At 49.7% G+C, this 26,922-nt stretch overlaps 10 protein-coding genes across 10 annotated transcripts; 4 read left to right on the forward strand and 6 right to left on the reverse strand.

Annotated features, from left to right (window-relative positions):
• Window positions 1-1,465: 1,465 nt before the first annotated feature.
• On the reverse strand, window positions 1,466-2,359 carry N7458_002382 (PhzF family phenazine biosynthesis protein; the record flags this gene model as incomplete). The annotated part of the gene is made up of 1 exon (XM_056905765.1): window positions 1,466-2,359. The coding sequence occupies one exon, from the start codon at window positions 2,357-2,359 to the stop codon at window positions 1,466-1,468; it is 894 nt and encodes a 297-aa protein (XP_056769872.1).
• A 1,215-nt stretch (window positions 2,360-3,574) lies between these two features.
• On the reverse strand, window positions 3,575-4,824 carry N7458_002383 (glycoside hydrolase family 12 protein; the record flags this gene model as incomplete). Its single annotated transcript, XM_056905766.1, has 4 exons — window positions 3,575-3,818; window positions 3,880-4,301; window positions 4,370-4,425; window positions 4,548-4,824. 4 exons carry the CDS (start codon window positions 4,822-4,824, stop codon window positions 3,575-3,577), a joined length of 999 nt encoding a protein of 332 aa, XP_056769873.1.
• Window positions 4,825-6,887: 2,063 nt separating this feature from the next.
• N7458_002384 (glycosyltransferase family 2 protein) lies at window positions 6,888-9,379 on the forward strand (the record flags this gene model as incomplete). The annotated part of the gene is made up of 3 exons (XM_056905767.1): window positions 6,888-7,229; window positions 7,310-8,032; window positions 8,126-9,379. The coding sequence occupies 3 exons, from the start codon at window positions 6,888-6,890 to the stop codon at window positions 9,377-9,379; spliced, it is 2,319 nt and encodes a 772-aa protein (XP_056769874.1).
• An 811-nt stretch (window positions 9,380-10,190) lies between these two features.
• Window positions 10,191-10,580, forward strand: N7458_002385 (uncharacterized protein; the record flags this gene model as incomplete). Its single annotated transcript, XM_056905768.1, has 1 exon — window positions 10,191-10,580. One exon carries the CDS (start codon window positions 10,191-10,193, stop codon window positions 10,578-10,580), a length of 390 nt encoding a protein of 129 aa, XP_056769875.1.
• A 41-nt stretch (window positions 10,581-10,621) lies between these two features.
• Window positions 10,622-12,700, reverse strand: N7458_002386 (uncharacterized protein; the record flags this gene model as incomplete). Its single annotated transcript, XM_056905769.1, has 2 exons — window positions 10,622-11,082; window positions 11,167-12,700. The coding sequence occupies 2 exons, from the start codon at window positions 12,698-12,700 to the stop codon at window positions 10,622-10,624; spliced, it is 1,995 nt and encodes a 664-aa protein (XP_056769876.1).
• A 1,696-nt stretch (window positions 12,701-14,396) lies between these two features.
• On the forward strand, window positions 14,397-16,255 carry N7458_002387 (MDR family MFS transporter; the record flags this gene model as incomplete). Its single annotated transcript, XM_056905770.1, has 5 exons — window positions 14,397-14,480; window positions 14,549-14,821; window positions 14,881-14,945; window positions 14,997-15,456; window positions 15,509-16,255. 5 exons carry the CDS (start codon window positions 14,397-14,399, stop codon window positions 16,253-16,255), a joined length of 1,629 nt encoding a protein of 542 aa, XP_056769877.1.
• Window positions 16,256-16,477: 222 nt separating this feature from the next.
• N7458_002388 (beta-glucosidase) lies at window positions 16,478-19,232 on the reverse strand (the record flags this gene model as incomplete). Its single annotated transcript, XM_056905771.1, has 4 exons — window positions 16,478-17,644; window positions 17,665-18,057; window positions 18,138-18,389; window positions 18,444-19,232. 4 exons carry the CDS (start codon window positions 19,230-19,232, stop codon window positions 16,478-16,480), a joined length of 2,601 nt encoding a protein of 866 aa, XP_056769878.1.
• A 1,850-nt stretch (window positions 19,233-21,082) lies between these two features.
• Window positions 21,083-22,024, reverse strand: N7458_002389 (peroxiredoxin; the record flags this gene model as incomplete). The annotated part of the gene is made up of 3 exons (XM_056905772.1): window positions 21,083-21,520; window positions 21,594-21,775; window positions 21,856-22,024. 3 exons carry the CDS (start codon window positions 22,022-22,024, stop codon window positions 21,083-21,085), a joined length of 789 nt encoding a protein of 262 aa, XP_056769879.1.
• A 1,368-nt stretch (window positions 22,025-23,392) lies between these two features.
• N7458_002390 (uncharacterized protein) lies at window positions 23,393-24,601 on the forward strand (the record flags this gene model as incomplete). The annotated part of the gene is made up of 1 exon (XM_056905773.1): window positions 23,393-24,601. The coding sequence occupies one exon, from the start codon at window positions 23,393-23,395 to the stop codon at window positions 24,599-24,601; it is 1,209 nt and encodes a 402-aa protein (XP_056769880.1).
• Window positions 24,602-25,109: 508 nt separating this feature from the next.
• N7458_002391 (putative LaeA-like methyltransferase) lies at window positions 25,110-26,592 on the reverse strand (the record flags this gene model as incomplete). Its single annotated transcript, XM_056905774.1, has 4 exons — window positions 25,110-25,534; window positions 25,613-25,881; window positions 26,049-26,159; window positions 26,528-26,592. 4 exons carry the CDS (start codon window positions 26,590-26,592, stop codon window positions 25,110-25,112), a joined length of 870 nt encoding a protein of 289 aa, XP_056769881.1.
• Between the last annotated feature and the right edge of the window lie 330 nt (window positions 26,593-26,922).

The following is a 26,922-nucleotide window of genomic DNA, read 5'->3' on the forward strand; positions in this document are numbered from 1 at the left end:
CTAAAGTTTTTTCGCTCACGATAACTCGTCTCTAATCCAATTGACTGATTGTTGATCCATATATTTCAGTTGCTCATAAAATCTGTCTGAACATGTCCCGAAGTATGTGCCTCTAGGGTTATTTTTGATCATGATCAGTTGATATCTAGGTATCTCTTTGCCTCAAAATTATCTCAGAAACCACCCTTGTATCTGAAATGGATTGAGTCACATGCACTGATCTCTTTTGTAAATGCTTTTTGACCCCTGCCATCGCTTCGAAACGCAGTTCCCGTCGCCCAACTCCCCGGACAGAGTTTAACACCAAATGGCCTCCACAATGTACTGTAGTAGTACTGTCTTCAGACGGCAAAGCGGACCGAAGAGCATTGATTCCACAAATATAGGAGTGATTGGTAAGCCTTGCATCGAGGGTGACACAAATTGATCTTTGAGTCATTATGGGTGTAGTTTTGGCTAGTGAAGGTACTACTCAGATCTACTTCGCTGTTATAATCACATCTGGGTCCCATTGGATTAGAGGTCTGACGAAACTCTCTGTCCAATAGTCCTCGTTGTCAAAGAATGACCCTAGTCCCAGGTCATTTCGATTGTGTTCTTCAATCTAGGGCTCAGTATCACTCAACTACAGTAGTGATAACTTAACTAGTTAAGTTAGCTACTGACCTTTAGTCATAGGGCAAGCGAATGACCTGTCTTTCCCTTGGCCAATCTATCCTCACTGAACACCTAGTATCCGGGCTAATTGGTCGGATCGCATATCCGGGTGCCGCTACTCCTGTGCTACAACTAACAAGGCCACTGACGATCTCACGTGTATGGGGCTCATTCGATCTCCAAATACTACTCGAGTGCGATCGACAGGCCTGGTGTGGTACTTTTTATTCTCACGCCATCGTTTGCCCTGCCTAGGGGCAGTCTTACCGGTGCTAATACAAAGGGCGAGGAATGCGGATTGAACTACCCGGTTTCCGTATTGGACCGGGATTTGCAACGGTAGCTAGCGACGATGATTATTGTATCCTGTGGCCATCAAAGCTGTGCCCTACGTCTATTGTGGAAACCGAATGAATTAAGGGTTGATAGTTCATGATACATCTTTTGAAAAATTATCTACAGTACAGTATGTACGTGCAGTTCATATTATTAATCCCATTCCTCGTGGATTTAGCCACGAGGTTTCGGAGAATCGGAGGTAACTATATTGGAATGGAGGGTGACATCACTGGAATTTGGGCTCAAGCTATCTGACCGGAGGGCTGCCCCCATTTAACAGGATTCTACTGCTAGATACACTTCTTGTGATGATAGTGGTGGCAATTGGACTGTATAACTTCCCTGTTTTCCTATCTCACGCAACGAATATTGCCGCGCGGCGTTTGAAGGTGTCTGTAGCCTAGTATCTCCTGATGTACTAAGATACAGGTATATGTGTACGAGATATTTACTCTGCGTCATGATTACCCTAAGCGATCCGTCTGACTTTCCCTGAAATCCAGCATCCGTCGACATTGCCCTCGTGCAGTCCGAACTGGACTTGAATCTCGGATGGCTTTCCCATAGCCCATCCCTGTCTCACGACAAGAGGCTTGGTAGTTCCAATTGACAAAATGCCATCATCTAGGAGGCCAAACGAAAGCGCCGCTGCTGCGATACCAGTTGCCGGATCCTCTGGATAACCAGCGGATTTGGGGAATTGTCGTGCTTCGACGATTTGATTTTCCGCATCGATCACTGCATAGGGATAGAGACCCGTGGAATTGATCTTTTCGCATATTTGAGAGACAGAGTTCGAATCAATCTTCAAGTTGTTGAGGATTCCTCGATCTTTCAAAGGGACCAACGTTTTTGTTCGAGATGTGCGAGCGTTCTGGACCTTATAGCCCGGTGCGAGCTCTTCTTGGGTGATTCCCAAGCAAGGCATGATTTCAAGAACATGCGCATCAGATATGTCCTCCACAGAGCCTGTGGGCTGGGACACGAAGACGCGAGGTTCTAATCCTGCACGATCGACCCGTGCTTCGACCATGCCGGATTTTGTCGAAATGGATATTCTTTCGGTCCGGGGTAATAATCCTAGCTGGTCCATGATCCAGACAGCACCGACAGTTGCGTGGCCGCACATTTCCATTTCGTAGTTTGGCACCCAATATCTCATCGTGAAGTCGGAACGAGATTCATTGTTGGTAGTGCCGGATAGGACAAATCCACATTCATGACCACTCTCTTTGGTAAGGGATTGCATCTCTTCCGAGCTCAAGTCGTCGGCGTTGAGGAAGATGCTGGTAGGATTGCCCCCATCTTTGGCATCTATGGAGTATGTAAATACTGACAGATAGTAGACACCAAGAGATGCCATTGGAAATACAGTTATTTCTCAGTATTCTGTGGTTCGAGAGGGAAATATTGAAAATCGAGGGACAAGGCTGACGGAATAGCTGCGGGGAACCTTGAACGTGAGTCAGGACATGTCTTGGCACCCAACGGTTAAGCTCAGAAATGGTGAACCCTTAGGAGCAACATCAAATCACCTTAAACACCACAAACAATTCCGGCTTTGATCTTGTATCTTGAACTTTTTCATCTGAAATCTAGGTTATCATTTGCACCATTTTTACTGGCCCTTCTCCTGGATGCTAGACTTGGCCATGAACCGCATCCAACCACACTCGCTCTAAGCCCAGATGACTAGATCATTGCAAACACCCTCCTCCGAGCAGTCACTGGGCTCATAATCATAACACCAAACCACGAATATAAGGGAATGACTTGCTGGCTTCATCGACGAAACCATGGTTGATCGAGACATCGCGGATTCACTGCTCCCACTCACACTCACGATGACCTCCGTCTACTCTTGAATCCATATCGCAATCCTCTCCAAAGCCTTAGAAGACCCTAGAGCACCTTCTCCCAGACAAAATATCCAAAGCCGGGTTTCATCTTGCCCATCAAGTCCTTAGCTCAAGGAGCTAGAATTCTCACCAGTAAATCACAGGCCATTTTGTCGTCAAGGCTAAACGTGAATCTGATGAAGATTTCTTGACTCATTTCATGCAGGAGAGCCGCAACAGCTCCTCTCCCCCATTGAAGAGGCAGAGATTTATTATGACGTGACATTTTGGAGGAATAAATAAGGCCTATGGCCCCGATTTCCTATAGTTTGCGGGGGAAGGCTGGGCATCGTATTCATGCATTCCGCATCAACGCTAATTGGGTGGGGAGCTGAACAGAGAAGCCTCGTGTGGAGAAGCGACAAGGCTGTGATGGCTGGTCTCATAACTAAATTTGAGTCTATTTGAGCGTCTGTGAAAAAGGGCGGGTGTCTATCTCGCTGTGAATTGACGACGAAACTGAAGGTTGATCGCCTTCCTTCACCGCGGATGGTTGACATGTTTGGCTTTTACCTCCTAGACTCTGAAATCTTGAGAAATGGTTGGTCTGTTAGTTACACACAAAGTGCGCAATTGTATGCTATTGAATTATATGAATGTCATGGCTGGATGGGTCGTAAACTATCGCACAAGAGTAGGAAGACGGAGAAAGGGAATGTATGTACAGTGTTCCCGAGAACTTATTTCTGAATGTCGATCGAGAGTTTAGGTACTGCGAAGGTGACGTTCTTGTCTGATGAGAACGCTTCAGTGCCGAACTGGAAGATACCCATATAGTCTGAGTTTGATGGGTAAATATCGCCAGTCAGAGCGTACAGGTCGGTGATGAGAGGGTAAATATCGCCGGTGAATTCCTCGGTTGTTTCGGTTGCTTTCCATGATAGAACGTTTTGCTTGGCCGCATTTGTTCCGGTGTAGAGTTCGCTGCAAGAACGAAATTAGTCCATGAACACTTCAAATTGAAACTGATGCTCCATCCACTCACAAGGTTGTCCCGTTTAGCGTCTTTGTCGTCACAGCGCCAGCGGAGAGACCGATTGGTTGAGCAGAGGCACCGAAATCAGCAAACCAGACCATGACTTCGTATTTAGCCAGAGCACTGTTTCCTGCATTGTTTTTGTCTGAGTCGAAGAACATATCGATGGCAACGTTGGTTTGAAGGTCGTCGGCTGTGAGGGAAGATGAGTCTGTTGAAGATGCGACGGTGTTGCCCACGCCATAGGTCCAGTGAAGGTCGAGGTCGACCTTGGTCATCTTGTCCAGCTCAATGGGCAAAACATCGTCCACCATGATATTAGGGAAAGCGTGCACAGGTTGGGTTGAGGGGCCAGGATCGAATTGCCAAGTGACGGAAAAGCCTGGCGCGGACTGGGTGGTCGCATAGGTTTCATTGTTGAAAGTCGTGACCTTGAGGGAACAAAATCCATTAGTTGTGGATTCGATCGCAATGACAAAAAGATCCATGAGATACTTACATTCATGCATAGCGCCCCGGAAGTTGTATCTGTCACGCCCCACTGATTGGGATTGACTATTCGCGATTGTTAGTTTTGAATCCGCCTGGGGTAGAATAAAATGCCGAGAAGACAGCTGCTGCGCCAACTCTGGCGCAACAATGCTAGTTTTGCAGGGCGAGACTAGAGGCGAACTTACGAGTATAGAGCTGGCCGTCCGATGGTGGTGAGATACCATAGGAATTCTGGCAATACTGGGTGTTAGTGACGCCGTTATTCGTCGTTGAGCCACTGCCGCCCGAACCGCCGCCCGTACTATCGCCTGAACCTGATCCGGTATTGGAATTGCCGTCGCTGGTGAAAAGTGGTGGTTGACCGTTCGCTGATCGGTGTGCATCAATACCTAGCAGTGTGCCGACCGAACCCCCGATCGGGATCGCTAAAAGGCCGGTGTTGACGAGTAATCGCAACGCCATGGTGTTGCGAATCCTGCCGAACGAGTGTAAAAAGAGCAAGATGGTAGAGATAAGAACACCGCCCACGGAAAATGAGTGTCGAGGTAGCGGAGTATAAAGAAATATGACGATGTATAACGAAGTATAGCGAGGGACGAGTAATAGAGGGAATATAGTAGATGGAGATTGGAGAAAGTTGACTAGGATAGGTGAAGATGCAGTCTCGACTACGGAGCAAGCCAAATCAGAATCGCCAAAAAGTGACCATAGTAACTGAGACCAACCAACTCATCCGACGGTTATCAGTCGAGTCCAGCGACAGGACCCAAGGCCGGGCCCTGAACCACGCCAATCAGCCCAATGGCGCAGGAAACCAGCGATCAAGTGGTCCGAGGCCCTTCCGCATACGGTTTAGCGGCAGGTACTACGGTCGGATCAGACGCTTGTGCCTGATAAGTGGACGAAAAAAGGTGGACAAAGTGGGCAAGTAGAACGCCACACTGCATCTTGCCCCCCTGCATAGTGTGACTCTAACGCCCTCCTAGCAGTGGGCTAGCAGTGGTGGGGGGTGTAAGAGTTTGCAAGGTGACCAGTCAGATGCGATAGACCGTTCGGACTAAGGATGGGCGATGCGCGCAAAGATTAGCCAAATCAAAAGTCTAAGTAAATACTGGACTGTATAATGTGTACATAACGAGTTACAGAGGACAAAAAGAAGCAATTTTGTGCCTCTTCGGCGGATATCCGGAAATAGCAGAAGAATTTCTTCAGTGCGAGCAATGATGGAGCATTACGGAGGACGCAAGCCCTAACGAAACACTGCCAATGATACTCGCTTGCCCCCATGTGAAAAACATGGAAAGCAATCCTTCCCAGGCCCTCGGCTGTCTCCAAAAGGGACATTTCTTTCTAAATTTAAAATTGCATGGTGGTGGGTCGAGGTGGAAACGAAAACACTTTGCACACAACGAAATTTTCTTTCTTTCCTTTCCCCCAATTTTTTTTCCCTTGTTTTAGTGTCTTAGTTTACCGTTTCCAACCTATACTAGATTGAGGATCACCCCATAGTTGGTCACTAGGGGCCAACCGCAGTACGACAACATAATCATCGGGGCCTGGTGTGAATGGCCGGGCAATGATGACGCAAGCGGAAGTGGCTGCGACACTGCAAATCAACAACGAATCGAACGGATAGATGGACTATTGCATCTTCTCCACGATCCATTGAATCAATTCTATTGATTCTACTGAATCTGTATCTCTCAAGTACTCCATAGTTACATTGTGCCATTGTACAATGGTCATGGGGCTCCCCATAGATTATCCTATCGCGGGTGTAAGGTGGGATTCTATTTATACGCTTGGCGCGGATGACGGAACGCCAGTCGGAGCAAATCACAGTCATTATACTCAACTCTCCACTCACGTTTTCAGGGTATGATGTATGATGTTTCTGTACGGAGAAGGGTTTTCCATACTGGAGATCTCCGAAATTTGTGTATGACTGAACTCGCGACAGGGTTTCGCCGATTGGCTTAGCAGCCACAGCCAGCACTTTCCCCCAAACCGGATGGCTTGCATGGGCTGGATGGGCTGGCCTAGATAACCATTTCGGACCAGCCACTCAGCTTCCTGCAGACCTGAGACCAGATCGTCCTCGATGGAGCCCGGCGATAAGTATGACAACGCGTAGCACTCGACAGTCTCTCCATTCATGAGCCTGGGTCCTTGGTACTTCTCGGTACTTCCCCTTTGGACGTGCAGTAGGTCATTGGCTAAGCCTCGCTGGTCCATCCACTCCTCATTATCCGTCCCTCAAACTGGCTTTCTTCTTTCATACACCTTACTTTTCCTCGACTTCCCAGCTTTGCAGCTCTCCGGGCTGATCACACTCGTTTGAAAACGTCGCGAGGCCAAGGAGATCGCGACATTCTACAGGCAATTGCTCTCTCCCTCTTCAAATTGCTGCAGTCAACTTCGTATTCTTTTTTTTTTCTCTACTTCTATTCTCGTCTCTTATCTACTCTGTACTATCTCTTTGTTCGAATCTCAGTCCTCACACGACTGCTGCCTAGTGTCTCAAGATGAACGGACACTATGGCGGGCAACCACATGCTGCTCAGTATAACGAGCACTATGTCACAAATCCATATACTCACGAAGAACCCGAAGAAATGGTCGAGTTGAATAGCCCTCGGGCTTATCGCAGCCCCGGAGGCTTCGATCACCAGGAAAATAACTTCAACTTTCAATTCCAAGAACAACCTTCTCCAAGGCCAGCTGTGATCCCATATAGACCGGGCCTGGGACACAACCCGCCTGACTATACTTCTTCGCCGGGTCTATTTCCCACACCTCGCACATCCTACGGCCCTGAATCGTTTGCGAATACTCTTTACGACTCTCGCTCGGCTTCTCCAACCTTGGTAAGAAATTCTTTAATCTAATTGAGTGCTTTGTACATATAAGAATGCACTATCTAACGAGTCCTCATATCAATCTACAGTACCACCATTCTCAACTTGAAAGCTCCGCTAGTCTCGGTCGTGCTCCTCTCGTGAGTGCTCCGGCATCACCAGGCTTCTCAAAGGATTGGGTTCAGTCGGGATCCATTGCTCGCATCAGTGATCGCGATGACATCGATATCTGGAAGGGCTGGAAGCGGATCGTATTCAAGTTCACCCCGCTACTTACCTTCGCCAATACCGGACTCTACTTGTTCTACCTGGCTCTGCGAATCTACTGTATCGTGTCTGCCCAGAATGCCGCGGGTGCCAGTTTTGCCGGAGCATGGGTGTTCGTCGCCATCGAGATTACCGTTATGATTCCCTCTCTCATGCACAACTGCTGGACTATGATGGCGATGAAAAAGCGAGGCCGGCCCAAGCTGCGATTGACTGGAAATGACTGCCCAACGGTTGATGTGTTCATTACCTGCTGTGGTGAGGATGACGAGGTTGTCCTCGATACTGTCCGTGGTGCCGTCGATCAGGACTATCCCTTCGAGCGATTCCGCGTGATTGTGCTCGACGATGGCAGATCCGCATCTCTGGAGGATTCCGTCAACAACCTGGCCATCACCCACCCGAATCTGTACTACATGGCCCGCGAGAAAATTCCCGGCAAACCTCACCACTTCAAAGCTGGTAATCTCAACTACGGTCTGGACCAGACACTCGCACTGCCCGGTGGAGCCGGCCAGTTCATGGCCGCTCTGGACGCGGACATGGTAAGTCAAAACAAACCCCCCTACCTGGACGCGAAACCTCGCGCAAGGGCTAGCCCCAGACCATGTGGTTTCTTAATCTAACGCACATCGCAGATCCCCGAACAACAGTGGCTGCGAGCCGTGCTCCCGCACCTGCTGGTGGATCCCAAGATGGCCCTTGCATGCCCACCCCAGCTTTTCTACAATACCCCTGCGTCGGATCCTCTGGCTCAGAGTCTGGACTTCTTCGTTCATGTGATCGAGCCGATCAAGGACGCGCTCGGTGTGGCCTGGTGTACCGGCTCTGGCTATGTTGTTCGACGCGAGGCTCTCGATCAGATTGGCAATTTCCCCCTCGGCTCGCTGGCTGAGGACGTCGCGACTTCGACTCTGATGCTTGGTAAGGGATGGAAGACTGCGTACATTCACGAGCCGTTGCAGTTTGGAACCGTGCCTGAGGATTATGGTGGTCACTTGAAACAGCGTACTCGTTGGGCTATCGGTACTGTGGACACAGCTTTCAAGCTAAAGTTCTGTCTGTGGGGTGATGCCGTCAAGAAGATGACCATCGCCCAGCGTTTCTCTGGTTTCTTGTATGCGACTCTGAGCTTGTACACTCTCCTGCTTACCGCATCCTTGTTCGCCATTCCCGTCATCCTCTTGTGGGGCAAGCAGCTTGTTGCATACGCAAATCAGGACCAGCTACACTGGTTGATCTGGGCTTGCTTCGCTTCGACCATCGCCAATCGCCTATGTGAATTTGCCCTCTTCATTCCTGCCGGCTATCACACCGGCCAGCGCGGCTCTCGCTATCAGCTCTGGATGTCCCCATACATCGCCCTCTGCATTGTGCGCTCGTTCATGCTTCCATCCTGGCTTGGCGGCCAGGCCCAGGCCTTCAAACCAACCGGTTCGCTCGGCTCCGCGCTCAACGAGCGTGACCCCAAGCTACGAAAGAACCTATTCGTCCGTCTCCGCGTGATTCTCTTCAACTTCATGGCTCTCTTCCACTTCGCCTTCGTCTACGTCACCCTAGTAGCAGTCGTCATCTCCACATACCGCTGCTTCGCGGTGGAAAAAAGCTTCAAGGGAGTCGTTATCTGCCTGGTTACACACGCCTTCTGGCCGCCTCTCACTTTCCTTTTCATCTGCACTTCGCTGTGGACGCCTGTATCGTATGGGATCGATCCGCCATCGATGCCGGAGCGTGAGGAGTTGTTGTCGCGGGATCCGAAGACGGGCGTTGCTCATCCGACGAAGAGGAGTAAGAAGATTGCATTTGGTGGGCAGGCTGCATGGTTTGAATTGGAGTATACGGTTGCCACTGTGGCCACTATTTTGATTTTTGTGTACTCCTTTTTCTTTTAGAGGTTGTTATATACATAACGCATTACGAGTCAATATGCTCAGGTTTTTTTTTCTTACGAGTGCTTCTATGAAATCTGGAAAGACATAAATATAGCCTCGAATGGACGATATTTAGACTTGTACGGATATGCTCTTCTGATTGTCTAGGTGCTGCCAAGAATCTGGGGCTGCAATAACGCGACTCGAGCGCGTCACGTAAACACGACCGCAGGCCAGCTGTGATACTCTCACAAGCGATTGCAATCTCACAACACGCAAATATGTCAATAATCCCATCATTTTTGCGGCCGGATTTTACATGGCCTCGACCAATAAAACCCTCAATTAGCAACACAACCCCTAGAGTACCGAGTTTACCTAACAAGCACCAACGAAGTGCATGGGGCTTGGTACACCAGGCTTTATATTACATATCCAGATGGTATTGTGCCTGTTTCAGCATACCATTCGATGCCAACATCATACAACTTCCTTTTGGACTTGTCCTGAAATGGACAGACCGAACATGCCTCGAGGAAGCTGCCGCAATGCAGATGGCTCGAGCTGCTGGGATGCCGGTTCCCAAGCGCCTTTCTTGTGGAGAACACCCGAATAACCCCTACATCGCTTTTTCTCAATATTGATGAAACGACTACCTGGCTATCCACTTGAAAATTCAACGGACTCTCTAGTCGTCGAAGCGGAGGAACCCTGGCTCTTTGAATTGAATGATTGTATTATCGCTATGCGTGAATGGACTGCGCCTTGCTCTAAGAGAATTTGCTCTGTTATTGGAACCTCAATACGAAGGACACGAGTACCCGATCACAATATGGGCCCGTTTGAGGAGGAGAATGAGCTTCATGATTTCCTTCTGAGCCCAGCTTCATGGCATGGCTTTGATACGACTGCTGAATATGTCATGGCTCTGGCGCGAGCGAATGAAATTCGCAAGTACCCCCATCGAATAACTTTCACTTATGGCGATCTCAAAGCGCATAATATTCTCGTTGGTGATGATGGACATCTTTCGGGGTTTCTTGATTGGGAGTCTGCTGGATGGTATCCCGAGTATTGGGATTTTACTACTGCGATGAGATTTGGACGGGATAGTTGGTGGTATCAAGTGGCATCATGGCTCGGGGGTGATCAGTACAGCCGAAAGCTGAGTTGTGATATTGCCTTGAATTCTTTGACCATTGATTCATACATCGCTTTTTAGAAGAGTGTTATGACACTGAGACTACCCTGAGAATACAAACCTCAAGCTTCCTCTTCCTCCTTTTGCCCGGTCTTCTGCTTCTTCTTTTTCGGCTCCTCCCCACCCCCGTTCTCCTCAAACAACTTCTTCCACGATCCATCCAAAACCTGCTCATCGTTCCCGTGCAATCTCACATCATACGCGCGCTTCATATTATCCAGACAAATTTGCCTCTGCTTATCAAAATCAAACATCGGCTTCGGATATGTCGTGCCATCGACGGCATTGTCGTCATTGGTAACCCTACATCCCCACTTTTTCTGGTCTGCGATTGGCGCCTTCCAAGGCTCATAGATGAACTTCTTGTCAAAATTGGCCAACTCGGGTACATAGCGGCGAATAAAGTCGCCATTGGGGTCCCACTTCTTCCCGAATGCTATAGGTGAGTAGCAGCGGTAGAATTGTGCGAAGAATGCTGTGCAGGATAGCCACATCCAGTTCCCCGCGTTCGAGGCTGTCTCGTCTATTTTGTATGGTTAGTATATGTAATAACTCTAGGACGCTTCGCCGTCCCGAAAAAGAAGCGGATGAAGTAGAGGTGTCTTACGATCAATCAACAGTTCCTCGAACACCTCAGCACCCCGTTCCCAGCTGACGTAGCAACCGCCGCGGGTCAAGAAACAGGCAACACTATGTCGGCCCAGATGGTGAATCCAGCCCTCTGATCTTAGCTGGCGCATCAGTGCGTCAATCCAGGGGAAACCTGTTCGACCTATCTTCCAACTTTGAAACCACTCTTCAGCCTCAAGGGAGTCAATTTCATAGTCGCGCGCAGGCAGGTCCCCGTCATCATCTTCCATTGCATCCTCGTCATTCCGAGAAGACTGAAGAGGCTTCGACTGCAAGTGCCAATCGATAACACGAGCGACTTTGTTGCCGTGTGTGCGTGCAAAAGGTGCACCGATCGCTGCTTGCGCTGCGAAATACATATCACGGAAGAGTAGTTGCCCGGGCAGATTGACCGGGACGGACGCGTTGGTCTTCTTCGCTTTCCTGCGTTTTGTCATGATGTCTTGGACGTCCCACCAGTATTTTCGGATGGATAGGGAGCCAAAGTGCAAGTGTGGAGAAAGGAGAGTAGTAGATTGAGGTTCGAATGCAGCTGGAGAAGTCTTGGGCTTCTCGAATGTGCCGATGTACTCCTCGTCGGCGGTGTAGTCGGCCAGCATCTTCAATGCCACAGACTCGCCACCTCGGTGAGGAGTTGTCGCTAGAGATGGATCGATACCGATCTCCCCCATGGTCGGCACGCTAAAGTCGTTATTCGGCCCCATGATCTGCGTGTATTGTTTGTCTTTGGTTCCACGGTGAGCTGCATTCAGATCGGGCGTCGGGTCTGCGATCTCGTGCTCAATATCGCTAAGATCCATCCTGTCTTTCTCCCAGGGATCGGGGATGCTCTTCGGTGTTTCTACTGGCCGGTCTGGCTGTCCGTTATTGATCTTTTCAGCAGCCTTTTCTGTTTGAGTCATGCTCATAGTCGGTTTGCCCCCATTCTTCCGGACCAGGTCATCGGGATCGAAGAGATTCCGACCCATTCTTATAACAACCTCAATACCTGCTTCTTCGGCTAGCCGAACAACAGCTTCATCGCGTTCACGAGCATATGGGTCGGTATCTTTCTCGAAGACGAGGTGTGTGATCCCCCATTTCTTCCAAAGCTTGGGAAGGACAGTCTGAGGATCTTCGCGGACGAGCCAAAGCTTTTGCTTGGAATTAAGCTTGGTGTACGATTTGGACAGGTCATTTTGACATTCGAACAGGAATCTCCATCTGTTAGGTCCGACTCGAGCCCTATAGACGTAGTGGGGATCCCACGTCCAAACTGGAATAAAAGTTGATGGCTTCAATGCCAATGCAGCGTGCAGAGCTGGGGAATCATGTAGTCGAAGGTCAGTTCGATGCCAATATAAGACAATATTGTTGGAGGTAGAGCCAGACTTCATGTCGTAGTACTTGTCGATGAGGTTGAAGTCTAGGACTCGAAGTTTCTTGAAGAAGCCGACCGAGTGTCGATTTTTTATTCTGAAAGAAGGAATAAAAGAAGTACCCCTCCATAAAATGTTGTGGATGTTGTCCATCGGGGATTTTCGATCTCCAGAATGCATGACGTCAATCTCAATAGATCTCACGCAGGCTTTCAGCCCTCACCCCGCACCCTCTACCGTACAGTAGAGAAAGTAACGGTATAAAAGTGTCATGAGTGCAAGCTCCCATGTGTTGTAAGACTGAACGGGAATTAGCCTCTGTGCTGGAATATGAGCGCTTCGAGACGAATCTTGTCAGCCCCAGTTGGATCAGATCAGTTTGACCATCAAAGGATCTTCCCTTATCATCAATCACCAGGTGTATCCTTTACCTTAGATCGTACCTGAAGGTTTCCGGCTTCAAGCTATAGTATATATTCTATCAGATCCGAACTAGAGATAGCGCCGATGGCCACGTTGAGGCCGGTCTAGAATCTATGGGCTTGTGTAGACTCTGTAGAGTCGCGCAACCACCCGTCAACGGATAAAATCTCCGTGACTGGCGACGCTTGGGACTAAAGCATTCCCTGTCAGATTCTGAAATCTGGCCAATCACATTGTCTCGATTCATATGAGCATGGCCGCGCCCAAGTGCAAACCTTGCAGACGATTGGCCTGTCATAGCTGTGCATGAAGGAGACTGACTGTTAATCAAATCCATTTCGGGATCTGCGACAATAGGGTTGAGAGCATGAAACGGTGACCGGGGGCTAAAGAGTGGTCTTCGCCGATTTGCCAATGGAGACGATACAGGACTTATTAATACTGTTATTAGAAGTAAGGATCACTTACAAATATTCCCGAATTTTCATATCAGCGAGAGATGATTCTTCGAGATGGGGACCGTCTGGACTTCCTTCCCTCCAGCTATCTGCGGATAACACTACATCGTGTAGCTTGCGAATGATCCCATCGGCACTCGACTCTTCATTGGCAATCTAAACTAAATTTTACTTGTAGATGTTATCTGTCTTCAGTAGGAAACGTCGCATTGTATCTCGACTCCAGTGATCGTTGACCTAAAAATGTTACCTGGCGGATCAGATACTTGCACCTTTGGCCCCGATTTGGTTTCTTTTCATCCTTTTCACCACAATGTTAACCAACCATAGCTAGACCATAATTCATGAGCGACCCTCATCCCGATATTAGATCTAGATGGTTGTGGTTTCTTCAACGTCTGGTTGCGTCCTTCTGTTGTGCCTCAACCTCTGCGTGCAGACCGGATTACCTTGGAAGACATAGATCCACTATGTTGATGATGGTTTCTTTTCAATGTTATCTGATCAAACTTTGTCAAAGTTGCTCGCAAGAATTGATGATTTCATCACATGTTTCTTGGTGTCCTTGTAGTGGATAATAATGACTCGTCATACCTGAAACTTATTCCCGATTCCGTAGTTCATGGTTCAAACATGTTGTGAACACGAGCCTTCTGAGTCTTTGTATCAAGTCGACTAATCCGATTGAAGGAAATAAAGTACCATGACTCATGGCCTGCAAGTCCAAACGCCCACTAAACCCTGATCGTCTAGTCCAGGCGGGTGATTCGAAAAACTCCGGCGTGGTCCGGGCCCCACTCAACCACGATAAGGAAATCCACGCCGCGGGGTCTGGGTCTGGGGCCTGACGGAAAAAAAAAAAGTTTTTGGGGCCCCCGCTGTTTCTGTCTCTCCAGCGCACGACTAAAGAAGTGAAGCCTTTCCAGTGTTTATCAGGAAAATTGGTGTCGCGTGTCGTGTGGTGAAAGATGGCCTCTGGTATGGAAGTCATCGAGGCTGGGTCCCCGGCTCGGGGTAAACTGCGCATTGTCGCCATCATGACTGGACTCTCTGTAAGTCAAAAATCTCTTACGTTCTGCATATATAGTCTCTGCCAGTACTGATAAGATGAAAAATATAGCTGGCTATGCTTATTGCTGCATTGGATCAGACTATTGTGGCAACTGCTATTCCGACAATTGCGGCAAAGTTGCATTCTGCTGCGGGTTATACGTGGATTGGCGGTGCTTATTTGCTTGCAAATGCGGCTGGTGGTTGCATCTGGGCCAAGCTCTCGGACATCTGGGGTCGCAAATTGATCTTGTTGATTGCCGTCGCTTGGTTCTTTATTAGTTCAATTGTCTGCGCTGTTGCGGTTAACATGGAAATGTTAATTGCCGGTCGTGCGTTGCAGGTTAGTCGACGATTATGTGAAAAGAGCCTCTTGAAACAAGACATACTGACCATATACAGGGTGTTGCCGGAGGTGGACTTCTTCAACTCATCACCATCATTATCTCTGATCTCTTCAGTGTCCGGTATGTCATTCTTGTCAGTCCTATGTCTAGTCCGTACTAACACTTCTACAGTCATCGAAGCCTGTACCTTGGCCTGATGGAGTTCATGTGGGCCTTTGCTGGTGGAATTGGCCCTCTCCTCGGTGGTGCATTCTCCCAGTACGTTTCCTGGAGATGGAATTTCTGGATCAACGTCCCCGTCTCTGGAGTGACATTCATTCTATTGCTGTTCTTCTTGGATGTCCACAACCCAGAGACCAAGATCATGGATGGTGTCAAAGCCATCGATTGGTTTGGGAGCGTCTCTATTTTGGGATTCACCTTGATGCTTCTTCTGGGCCTTGACTTTGGCGGACAGACCTTCGCCTGGAGCTCGTCTCAGGTCATTTGTTTGATTGTATTCGGATCCTTCTGCTCTCTGCTGTTCATTTACAGTGAGAAGCGACTAGCAAAGTATCCACTCATGCCTCTCAACATCTTTTCTCGCCTTTCCAATATTGCCACTTTGGCAGTGGCCTTTGCGCATGGATTTGTGAGTTAACCGCACCCAATTCTGATGAAACTCAACTAACAATCTTATACAGGTATTCATTGCTGGCGAATACTACATGCCCCTCTACCTGCAATCAGTCAAAGAAGCATCCCCCATGCGCTCGGGAGTTTTAATCCTCCCCCTCCCCCTCGCTGAGGCCTTCTCCGGTATCGCCACAGGCGCAATCATCCACAAGACTGGCCGATACTTAGAACTCATCTGGGGCGGCCTGATTCTCATGCTCATCGGAAACGGCCTTTACATCCATCTCGGCGTGGACTCTTCCCTCGGCGAGATAGTCGGTTACCAGCTAATCAGCGGCATCGGTGCCGGATTCCTCTTCCAAACCCCTATCATCGCTATTCAAGCCATGGTCTCGCAAGATGAAACAGCAACCGCGACAGCTACTCTCGGATTCATCCGTAACATGGCCACCGCCTCGTCGATAGTCATCGGCGGTGTCGTTTTCCAGAACAGCATGGGCAAGAGGAAAGCTGGTCTTCTGGCGACGGGCATGTCGGAGGCTATGGCGGACCGGATGACGGGTGACTCCGCAGCCGCCAATATCGAGTATATCAGCCAGATTGACGATGCGGCGCAGCTTTTGGCTGTGAAGGAGGCATTTGCTTGGAGTTTGAGGAATATGTGGATTTTGTATACGTGCATGTCTGCTGTTGGTCTTTTCCTTTCCGCGTTTATTTTGAAGGCTCGGTTGAATAAGGAGCATGTGGAGACGGTGACTGGGTTGAATCAGGAGAAGAGGGCTGTTGTTCAAGAGGTGCAGCCCGCTGATGAATAGGCTCGAAGGTGGTCTATTTTCGTTGGTCTTTACTTCTGATCAATTTTGTTTAAAATGTAAATAAGAATAGCATTATATGCAGTGGGTTAGTATATACACAACCCAAAGAGAAAAAGGAAAAGCTCATCCAGCGTAGACATACAGGTAAAAGACCGGACTGGGACAGAATAATGAATACACGAAAATCAGAAGGAAAAGGAAAAGGTAAGGAATGCTCAAACTTCACTGCAACGAGCATCCCCCACCAACAACACAAAGAATGGGAGTATCAGCAACACTATTCCCAACCCAGACCTTAATTCCCTCCCCATTAACAGGTGCCTTCCAATCCTGCACCTCCACATCCCAAATACTAACATCCTTCCTCGTAATCTCCAACACCAAAGTCTCAGACTGACCAGGCTCAAGCGTCCCCGTCTTCTCAAACTGTCGTAACTGCAAGGACGGCGTATCAACACCCAAACTAGCCGGCAACTCCACATAAAGCTGGGCAACAGCCTTGCCCGGCCTTGAACCCGTATTCTTGACATCGACCTGCAGGGAAAATGCAACGTCGAAGAGAGCGGGGTTTCCACCCTGGCCACCACCTGCACGTGGCGCCGGCTGCGGGGTCGTGCTATAGCCATCCGGATAGGGGTAGTCGTCCGATGCACTTATTGATTCCGGGTTGTCGAGGTAGGGGTACAAGTACCGCCAGATGCGGGTGAAATGTGTAGAGGACCATGATACCTCTGAGGCTGCGGGGATAGAATCATTGTAGACGGGCGTTGGTCCTCGTGCTGGTGCGGTCGGGGGGTAGGCGGCATCGAGTGCAGTTACCACTGAAATGGAGGGGTTTGAGAAGTTGAATATTGTGTATGAGAGGCCGTGGCCGAAGGGATAGCGCGGGGTGATGTTGGCATTCAGGAAGTGCCGGTAATCCACGTACAAACCTTCGGTATAGGTATCCTGAATTTGGCCGAATGGCTGATTGATGATGCCCACGCTATCTGGGTAATCGGATTCACTGCGCGGAATGGTGTATGGCATGTGACCGCTAGGGCTATAGTCGCCAAAGAGTACATCGGCAAGGGAATTGCCAGCTTCCTGGCCTGGAAGGTGGGCGACAAGCACGGCTTTGACCGAGTCAAGATCGATCCATTCTTCCATGAGGATGGGACCGACGGTGTGAACCACTACGACGACTTGAGAGAACTTTTCTGCTGCCGCCTTAACGAGGTCATCTCCATTGTGCCAGGCATTCAATCCCGCCTCGGTACGATCACCCGGGTTACCCTCGACGGTGATGTAGTTCTCGCCCGAGTCGGCGTTGATAAAGACGACTGCGATGTCATTGGCAGAGGCGGTCACATCAGACGGGAATGAGTCGGTGATGTAGAACTCGGCATTCTGGGTCACGTTTGCGATACCTTCTTGGGGGTGATGAGATAGGGCAGCCTGGCAGTGCCGCTGCCCCAGCCCATAGTCAAGACACCTTTGTCGCAACCCATATCTGTGCAAGAATTGAGTCCGTCGGGGTTACCGCCTGCATCCGTGCCGAACACTTTCAATGAGGCATTCTTTCCAAGCGGGAGGATGTCATCTTCATTCTTCAGCAGAGTGATTGCCTCGCGAGCGACAGCGCGCGCAGTAATATTGTGGGTGCCCTGAACATTGACATATTGATTCACAACTCCTGTAGGAGAGAAGAGAGCCCCGGGATAAAGTGGACCAGTTTCATCCTCTGTGTTGGTGGAGAAATTAGGCAGAGGATAGTCTTCATCTTGGCCCATCTTGTACCAGGTAGCCACAATGCGAGTCACCTGTCTAGATTGTTAACATGGAGTTTGAACTCAGGAGGCTCGATCTGATCATCGTAATCTGCAGTGCTGCGCTCACGTACCATATCATTGAGTCTGTCAACTGGAACACTACCATTGAGAATCGAACGCGACAGCTCAGATCCCCAATAGCTATCGCCAAGCAATGGCACAGCACCATCACCAGGCATGCACATATCAAGACCAGACAACGCAGATCCCACGCCCGTGTAGTGGCCCAACCAATCAGTCATGACAAAACCCTGGAAACCCAACTCGTCTTTCAAGATACCATTGATAAGCTTACTATTCTGGCTACACGCAGAGCCATTAACCTGCAAAAAACCATCAGCCCAATCCTTCCAAACACTTCCGACAACTCAACTTACATCGTTATACGCAGTCATCAGAGCACCAACACCAGCACGAACACCATCAGCAAAAGGCCACAGATAAAGCTCATGAAGCGTGCGATCGTCAATATTAGAGGAATACCCCTTCGTAATCACACTGCTCATCCGATACATCTCCTGCTCATTTCCGATATAATGCTTAATCGTCGCGATAGCACCAGTACTCTGCATCCCCTTAATAGTAAGCGCACCACCAATACCCTGCAATGATGGATCTGCACCAAACCCTTCCCAAATCCGACCTCCCCTCGGCTTCCGCCCAAGCGGTCCAACAGCAGGACCGAGTTGGATATTAACACCCTTCCCTCGAGCTTCCTCGCCAATACCTACTCCCCGGGCGTACATCAGATCCTTGTTGAAGGTGGCGCCCACAGTTATACCCGGCGGGAACGCGGTGTTGTGATCTGAATTGCGAATTCCCAAGGGTGAGTCCTGTAAACAGAGATTCGGGATGCCGAACCGTGGCGCACTGCCGGTTTGTCCGACGCAGGGGCCCATGTAGAAGCCCGTTCCGGTCGTGAGGTTCACTTTCTCGGCGAGTGTCATGTTGGCGACTACCTGCTGTGCTTTTGTGTATGCTTCGGACCAGTCGGAGATCCAGCCGCCGTATGGCGTGGGGTAGTAGGGCGGCGACTCATAGCCTTCTGGGACTGAGTCGCGCTGATCTAGTTGAATCGCAGCGTTGCTTTGGGCGTCTGCAACTGGAGTAGCGGCTATGGATTGGGCAAGAAGAGGCACAAAAGCCAGACGCGTCCAGGGTGCCATGGCGTCCCGTGGGTGTTGTTTGGTATCGATCAAGGCACAGCAGGAGCAGCCACTACCCTAAGTTGTCCAACTCTGGAGAACGCAGAACGCAGAAATATGGGCTAATATGCACAGTCAAGATCGAATATGAACATCTTCACCCCTCGATGAAAGGAGGGGGAGGCTCGTTATAATGCCCACGTGCCATATTGAGAGTCTTCTGCAGACGATCCTGGAAGGAATGGATCGTCCACAGCGACCTCGCCCAGCACCCGTGATAACTTCGCTTGCATAACCGAGGGCGGATGAGCAGAGTGGACGCATGTCATAGGTGGAATCATATTTTGGTCTCGCGACACGTCCACGCCAAGCGGAAGAGCCAGTGGTGGTGGCAGCGACAAGGGCACTATGAACGACGATCTGCGCAGCACGGCCTATCCTTTCCGCAAATGGTCGGGCTGTCAGGGGTAGCCCCCGGTTTGTAGGAAAAAGAACTGGGCAGATATTGAATCAATAATATACTCTGTACGGAGGCCCATCCAAAAAGTATTGCGCAGTGCACGTACCACAATTAAATTACACCAACGTACTACATAGTATTATTTACCTACCCTCTTTATATTCGTTCCCCCCTTCCAATTCAATAATCTTCTTAATATGCGTCGGTATACGCTCAATCCAAGCCTGGGTCTTCTCCTGCGGGAGATCTCGCCAGGTTTGATTCCATATAGTAATTGCTTCCTGTCTAGAAGCGCATACCTTAGTAAAAGGAAGAAGCTTTAGTATAAGAATCATCTTTTAATAGCGATACTAGTCGATTCCGCCGTCTTAGATCCTTGTGAAAGCTTACTATTTTGCTTATTAAATTTCTATATAGCTTTTCTACTAGTAGGCTATCGACGAAGATTAATACGTCGTACGCTAGTCTTAAGCTCCTACTACCCGTGTAGTAAGATCCCAGGTCCGCGTCAACCAAGGGAATCATAGACCAATCAGCAAAAGGGCAAGGAAGGCAAGTCCCTAGGCCGAAAGGTCCACCAAGACTTCTGAATACAAGACTTCTGAATACTCAGAAGTCTTGTACGCGGTTTATATACCATGATCCGCTCCTGGGATCTCAGTAGGATAGGTTTAATCTCTCGATTAAGAGCTTTAATCTCTTGCTCTACTTAGCGCTTCTCTATAGTAGTTTTAGGGTACTAGTAGTGATAAGGACCTATTTTATCGTCGGAAAAGCAGCCCTAAAACATAAATTTTGACGTACCTTTCTAACGTTCGCGGATATAAGAGTGTAGAAATGCTTTATCCTTAGAACGCTAGATACGATAACTACTACGGCGGTGTAGAAGAATCACCGACGTCTTATTAGAGAATATTATATTCTTCTAATCTTCAAGAGTCTAGTACTCGTAGGCTAGACACTAAGCTAGACGCTTAGTACGTATCTTCTTCGTTAGTCTAGGCTTCCTCGTCGGCTTCGTTTTCCGTAAACTAGCCTTCCGTAGGATAGTCCAGATAGTAGATGACTGTTTTGCCATAGTAATGGTAGTAGTAGACTGGTAGGTAGTAGGCAGTAGTAGGTAAAGAAGATAAATCTGCTTAGGGGAAGATTGTGTGTATTCGCTTGGTATAACATTAGTAGTAATCTAATGGTGATACGTGGGCTGCGCAATCCTTTTTGGATGGACCTCCGTACAGTAGTTCCTCTAATCCCTGTTCGTGTAATCGGTACATCCCCGAGATTTACCCGGTCTCTACCCCATCAAGGACGAAAGCCGTTGTGGTCACGATCATCGGGTTTCCCATTCTAGAAAAGGCCGGCTCACTATTAAACTATTATTACGCTTACATGTGATCTCCCAGATTCATCCTCAGATCTTAGTGTACCGCAGGTACGGCTTAACCTCGCGAACCTCGCCAAACTTCTTCTTCGCGTCCGCAGTAGAAACGGAGGGAGGTACGATGACGTCGTCGCCAACCTGCCAGTCGATCGGGGTAGTCACGCCCTTCTTGTCACCGGTCTGAAGGGAGTCGATGACTCGGAGGACCTCGGAAGAGTTGCGACCAGTTGAGGCGGGGTACATCATGGTGAGGCGGATCTTTTTGCTGGGGTCGATAATAAAGACAGATCGGATGGTGAAGGCGATGCCCTTCTGGTCGATGTTATCCAGGTCCTGTTGGTCAACCATGTCGTATAGGAAGGCAACCTTGCGGTCGGCATCGGCGATAATGGGGAACTGCACGTCAGTCGAGGCGATCTCGTTGATATCCTTGATCCACTCGCCGTGGGAGCCGATGTCGTTGGCGCTCTAAGTATAATGGGAGGAAGGGAGCCGTTAGTCGCAGTCACGGTCGCAAATAACGCAACAGCAGTCAACTAACCAAGCCAATCATCTTCACACCACGCTTGTCAAACTCATTCTTCAACTTCGCAAAAGCACCCAGCTCGGTCGTGCAGACGGGAGTAAAGTCGGCGGGGTGGGAGAAGAGGATGGTCCAGCTGTCGCCGATGAACTCGTGAAAGTCAATCTCGCCCTTGGTGGTTAGGGCCTTGAAGTTGGGAGCTAAAGATTCAGTGCGGTTAACTCGTGATCAACTCTTCACTCGGGTTTTACGTCTGGTTGGGATGTTATTCCACACATACCAGTCGATCCGAGACGCAGGCGCGGCTGTTCCTGGGGAGCTGCGGCGAAGAACCGGCGGAAAGCAGGTTGGGCCCGTGGCAGCTGAACAGAGAGCTTTGCCCAAGGGGCAGCCTTGGGGGCAGCTTTCAAAGCTCGGAAAGCCATCTGAGGTGCAACCATTGAAGCCATGATGGGTGTGGAGGAGAGGATGTTGGGTCTCTTCCTCGGATGCTACTTGCTCTCGCTAGTGAACGACATCATCGCGGGGATTATCTCAGCAGATCACACCGTTGGGCTAGCCGGATCGGGTAATGAGCTCTCACATGGTCTTTCAGCTTTACTGGTTTCATTGTCATTAATTGATAGCATGAAACGATCTTGGTCAGTACAGTAGTATTTTCGAAATATTCATGTTGCTGTGGCTGTGACTGATCAGGAGTAGGGATGACGTCTTAATCATCCAACTACAAGGCCAATGGAAGAGCTTTCTTGGTTGTGCCGAAGAAATCAAAACAACAGCCTTTTGTCCACAAGAACCTACAGTTTGGAACCTGTCTTTTCGGCATTTCACTGGGCAATTGACATCGCTTTAAATGCCCAGTCTCGAGTCTCGGCGCGGTCTTATCTCCGTATCTTTCGAATGATTTATTGCGATTGGCTGTGTCGCGTCACCGTGTCTCAGCCATTGCCCCTCACGGTCCTTGGCTACCGATAGGCAGACACAGTTACAGATCACATCTGGCCACTTGCAACAGCCAAAATCTCCCCCTCCAGTCCAAATCGAACAGATGCAATAGCCGCGGTTGTATAATTTTCTCAGGTCCCTGCTTCTCTCTCGCAGTACTATACTAACTGGCTGTAGAATATCGACATGTCCATGGACCCAACACCCAGACTCCACCTTCAACAGGGTTTCATCGAATCCAGCATTTAGAGCGCTCAGCTCACCAATAGAGCCGCAGGCGGATTTGGAACCTGAACTCAAGTCAATATGCTTCTTCCATATTCTTGCTCGACTGGCTTGGGGCCACCAAAAATGCAATCAAGCCGATGTCTCAGTTGCAACACTCCCAATGAGTGCAGCCACCTCGTACCACCGTTTTCCGTCTTTTCCGTCGACACGGAGCTGTCACCGACACATGCAATAGCAGCAATGCATATACTCCGTCCTTTTGGACACGCACCCTGGATACTGTCGTTCTCGTGCGTGCCACAATTCCAATACGAGACTGTCCCAGTGTCCGAAACTCTCGAGGGCGTAGCCAATCTCAACTGGATACGATCTGCAGGGTCTCGCCACTCTGCTGTATCTATATCCACACGGTGGGTTGCGGGTCTTTTCAAATATCACCAGTGAGAACTCTACTCTCGAACTCGTGTCATCATTTGGTTTTAAATAGCAAAAAACCAAGGGGGACCTTATATATTTGCGATATTTCTTTGCTTTTTATCAGGCAGAGACCACATGTGTTCCGTACTTTATCTTCTCCGGGTCCATCCCTTCATTCCTATTCCTCCCCTTTCATTCCAAAGGGGGAGCGTCTATTGTTGCCCACCATGCCACGCTCCTCGTACTACATATTAGCTCTCCTGCTATCATCCATAGCCACCTTTCTCTGGTTCTCATCGGGCGTGAGAACCGCAACGACAACCCCAATCTTAACTCTCACATATGGCTCCGGCTCCGGCTCATGCACATGTCCACTCAATGACGCCGACCTCGAACCCAACACCACTCCCTCCTCGCCAGTATCCAATCCATCCCCCCTCCTCCCCCCTCAAGGCATCACGATAGCCACACCCGAACCTATCCCACTCCACTCCCAACCCGAACCACCTCAATCTCAACGATACTACCTCCCCTACACACCAACCCATCACCTCACCGGCCTCCCCTTCCCCTCCAAACTCTGGCAAAAAGTCGGGCCCAACGGCATCGACCAGGACCGCCAAAAAGACATCCACTCCTGGACAACAACAAACCCCTCCCTCCGCCATGAACTCCTCACAGACGGCAGCGCAGACCAATACGTCCGCGACCAATTCGCCAAATTCCCCGACATCATCCACGTTTACACTGACCTGGCCGTGCCGATCCTGAAAGCGGATTTCCTGCGGCAATTGATCTTGTACGCGGACGGGGGCGTGTGGAGCGATTTAGACGTAACATGCCATCAACCCATCGACTCGTGGATTCCGGCGAAATACAAGGACAAGGCGAATCTTGTTGTTGGGCTTGAATTTGATGGGAATCAGTTCGCTAGCTGGACTGTTATGGCGAAGCCGAGGGCGAATCATATTGCTGCCGCGATCGATTATATCATCGATACGCTGGAGTATGAAGCTGGGCTGGCTAATACGACAATTTCCGGACTTACCATGAAGACCATTAGTGATGTGGTGCTTGTGACGGGTCCGCAGGCGATGACGCGGGCGATCTTGCAGAGTATTTCTGTGGAGCTTGGGGAGAAGGTGGATGGGGGGAATGTGTCGAATTTGCAGGAGCCGGTGTTGTTGCATGATGTGTTGGTTTTGCCGAATGCGGCTTTTGCGGCTATGCAGGGTGGCTGGCCGAAGGATCAGGGGCCGTATTTGGTTGAGCATCATTATGCGGGGTCTTGGAAGAATGATCAGGGTGGGGAGAGTGGTGGTGGCAGTTCTGGTGCGCAGGATCAGGAAGAGAAAGAGAAAGAGAAAGAGAAAGAGAAGGCTGAGAGTGATGATGGAGCAGTCAAGACTGAGGTTCGGGAGGATGGGGATTCATGATCCTTTTGTTGGTTATTTCCTGAGGACGTGGAGGATTGCATAGTATTATGGTCATAGTCCTGGACAGTCATAGTCCTGGACATGCGGAGTTACGGCGTTTGGGGATACTGTACATTTATACATGGTATAATTAGCGCTCGAGAGACTGTCATATACTTCATTCCAAGTTGAAGGTCTCCATTGAAGGCCTAATCATTCGACAACGTTGTCAAAGTCAAAGTCTCGCATTGGCTGGATTGGTTACTCTATAATAGATCTCACGATCTACTAGGCAAGTAGAAGAGCTATCTAGGCTGAGCTCGTACACTCTGCCTGACATAGCTACAATTACGACTGCGCCTCAACATACCAAGTTAATGAACATCATGTAAATTTCTCTCTCAGACATGCTTATCCCGAGATATGCTATACCCAACATCCTTGAATGATCTCACTCTCCAGAGCGAGTGTATGAATATGTGGCCACGCAACCCACCATCCACGAACCACCAAACACCCCTCTCCTCTCTCAATCACCCCTCTGCCCAACCGAAACCCCAAACGAAGCCAACGCCAACGCCCGACGACAATGCTCCTCAAACTCGCCAATCAACCCCTCCGTCTTCCCCTTCGCCTCCTCCTCACTCCCCGCCTGACCCAGCACCACCATCGACTGCGGTACAAGCGCCCGCATCACGCCAGTAACCCACTTCGGCGCGATCGCGTATAAATGCTCCTTCCCCTCGGTAGTGTACGTTTCCCGGTGTACGTTGTTAAACCCACCTGTGCGGATTTCCTCGTAAACGGTTGGCGGGGCGAAGGGCCAGAGGTTAAGTTTGAGCATGGCGTCGATGACGGTGTTGCGCATGGTTGTTATGGCGGGGAGTTCGGGGTGGCCATTTGTGCAGAATGTGGTTGTGTCGACTTCCTCCCATTGGAGGTAGCCGGTTGGTTCTGGAGAGATAGAGGGTTAGCAGGGTTCTCGAGTAGATGGGTTTTGGGTAGGCAGTAGATGGATCATGGAGTACGTACTTAATAGGTCCCGTGCGTTCTTTAGAACAACTGTGTAGTCGCCTTGTTTCAGTCCGGCTGTTAGGAGCCGGATGTGTACGAGATCGTAGCGGCCGAGGTGCTCGGCTGGGTAGGGTTGTAATGCATCGTGAACGGAGAGTGCGATTCGTGTTTTTTCTGGGACTACGATTTCATGGCCGGTGGGAAACTGGGCGGGGGAGATGTCGAAGCCGTGAAGGTCGAGAGAGGATGGATTCGGGTGTTTTTGAGCGAAATCCTCTAGCCAGATTCTGTGGTGGGTGTTAGTTTTTTGTAAGGAAGTGTTGCTTTCCTCCGTGGATTCAGCATGTAGCAATGATTAATCGGTATTCTCGCGGCAACGCAAATATCTCCGTTAATCCGACGCAGACGCATCTTGCGGAAGAATGAAGAACCCCACCCCAAATCAACAACATACCCAGTGCCCGTGCCGAGGTCCGCGACCGCCGAAATTTGATCCCTCGGGATAGAAGGGTGCATCAATTCATCCCCGGAGATTGCCAGCAAGAAGCGATGCTGCTTGTTTAGTCTAGAGACAAGATATTAGCCTCTGGATCGACAGTCGCCCATGGCGTGCAGAAAAGTGGGCGTGGCGTAGATTGGATGCCCAAACTGTCGGGACTGGCCCCATCAAAACCCGGACCCAAGGGACTTGCCTGTGACAGGGGGAGAGCGGGCCGGCACGCTGTCAGAGCCTGTCACTGGGTGGAGAGGGAGGAGGAGGAGGAGGAGGAGGAGGAGGAGGAGGAGGAGGGAAAATTGCAAGATAGCATGGACATGTTGAGAAGTGGGAATAAGGGGAAAATGAGACCGGTGAATGGCGTCAGGTCCAGGGGAAATGAGGGGTGTGGTGTGGTGTGGTGTGTCGAGATGAGAACGCGGAGGGAAGAAACATACCGTTCGGTTTCAGCCTCATCCCGGCCTAAGAGGTAGATTTTATCGTCAGAGGCATGACTCCCCATGGTTGTGTTCGTGACGGGTAAGTGAATAGAAAAGGAAGCAGTTGAGAAAATCTAGGAGGAGATGAGGAGATGAGGAGACGGGGAGATGCCTGGAAATAATCAGAGGGGAATTGGAAATGATGAAAGAAAGATTTGCAAAACACTCATCCTCCCCCACCACACGCCAAACTCTATATACCGTCTACGCATCGTACTTTCTCCAAAGCCGACTGATCGGATTTTCCAGACCAGTGCTCAACTTCACGGCCGCAACCCCGGAAGAAATGTCCCGATAGGAATCCAATGTTCTTTGATCCAATTCGTCGGTGTTGGTGGGACAAATTGACCAGA

This window comes from Penicillium daleae, assembly GCF_028827525.1.
Source record: "Penicillium daleae strain IBT 16125 chromosome Unknown utg000002l_segment0_segment0, whole genome shotgun sequence".
Classification (NCBI taxonomy): Eukaryota; Fungi; Ascomycota; class Eurotiomycetes; order Eurotiales; family Aspergillaceae; genus Penicillium; species Penicillium daleae.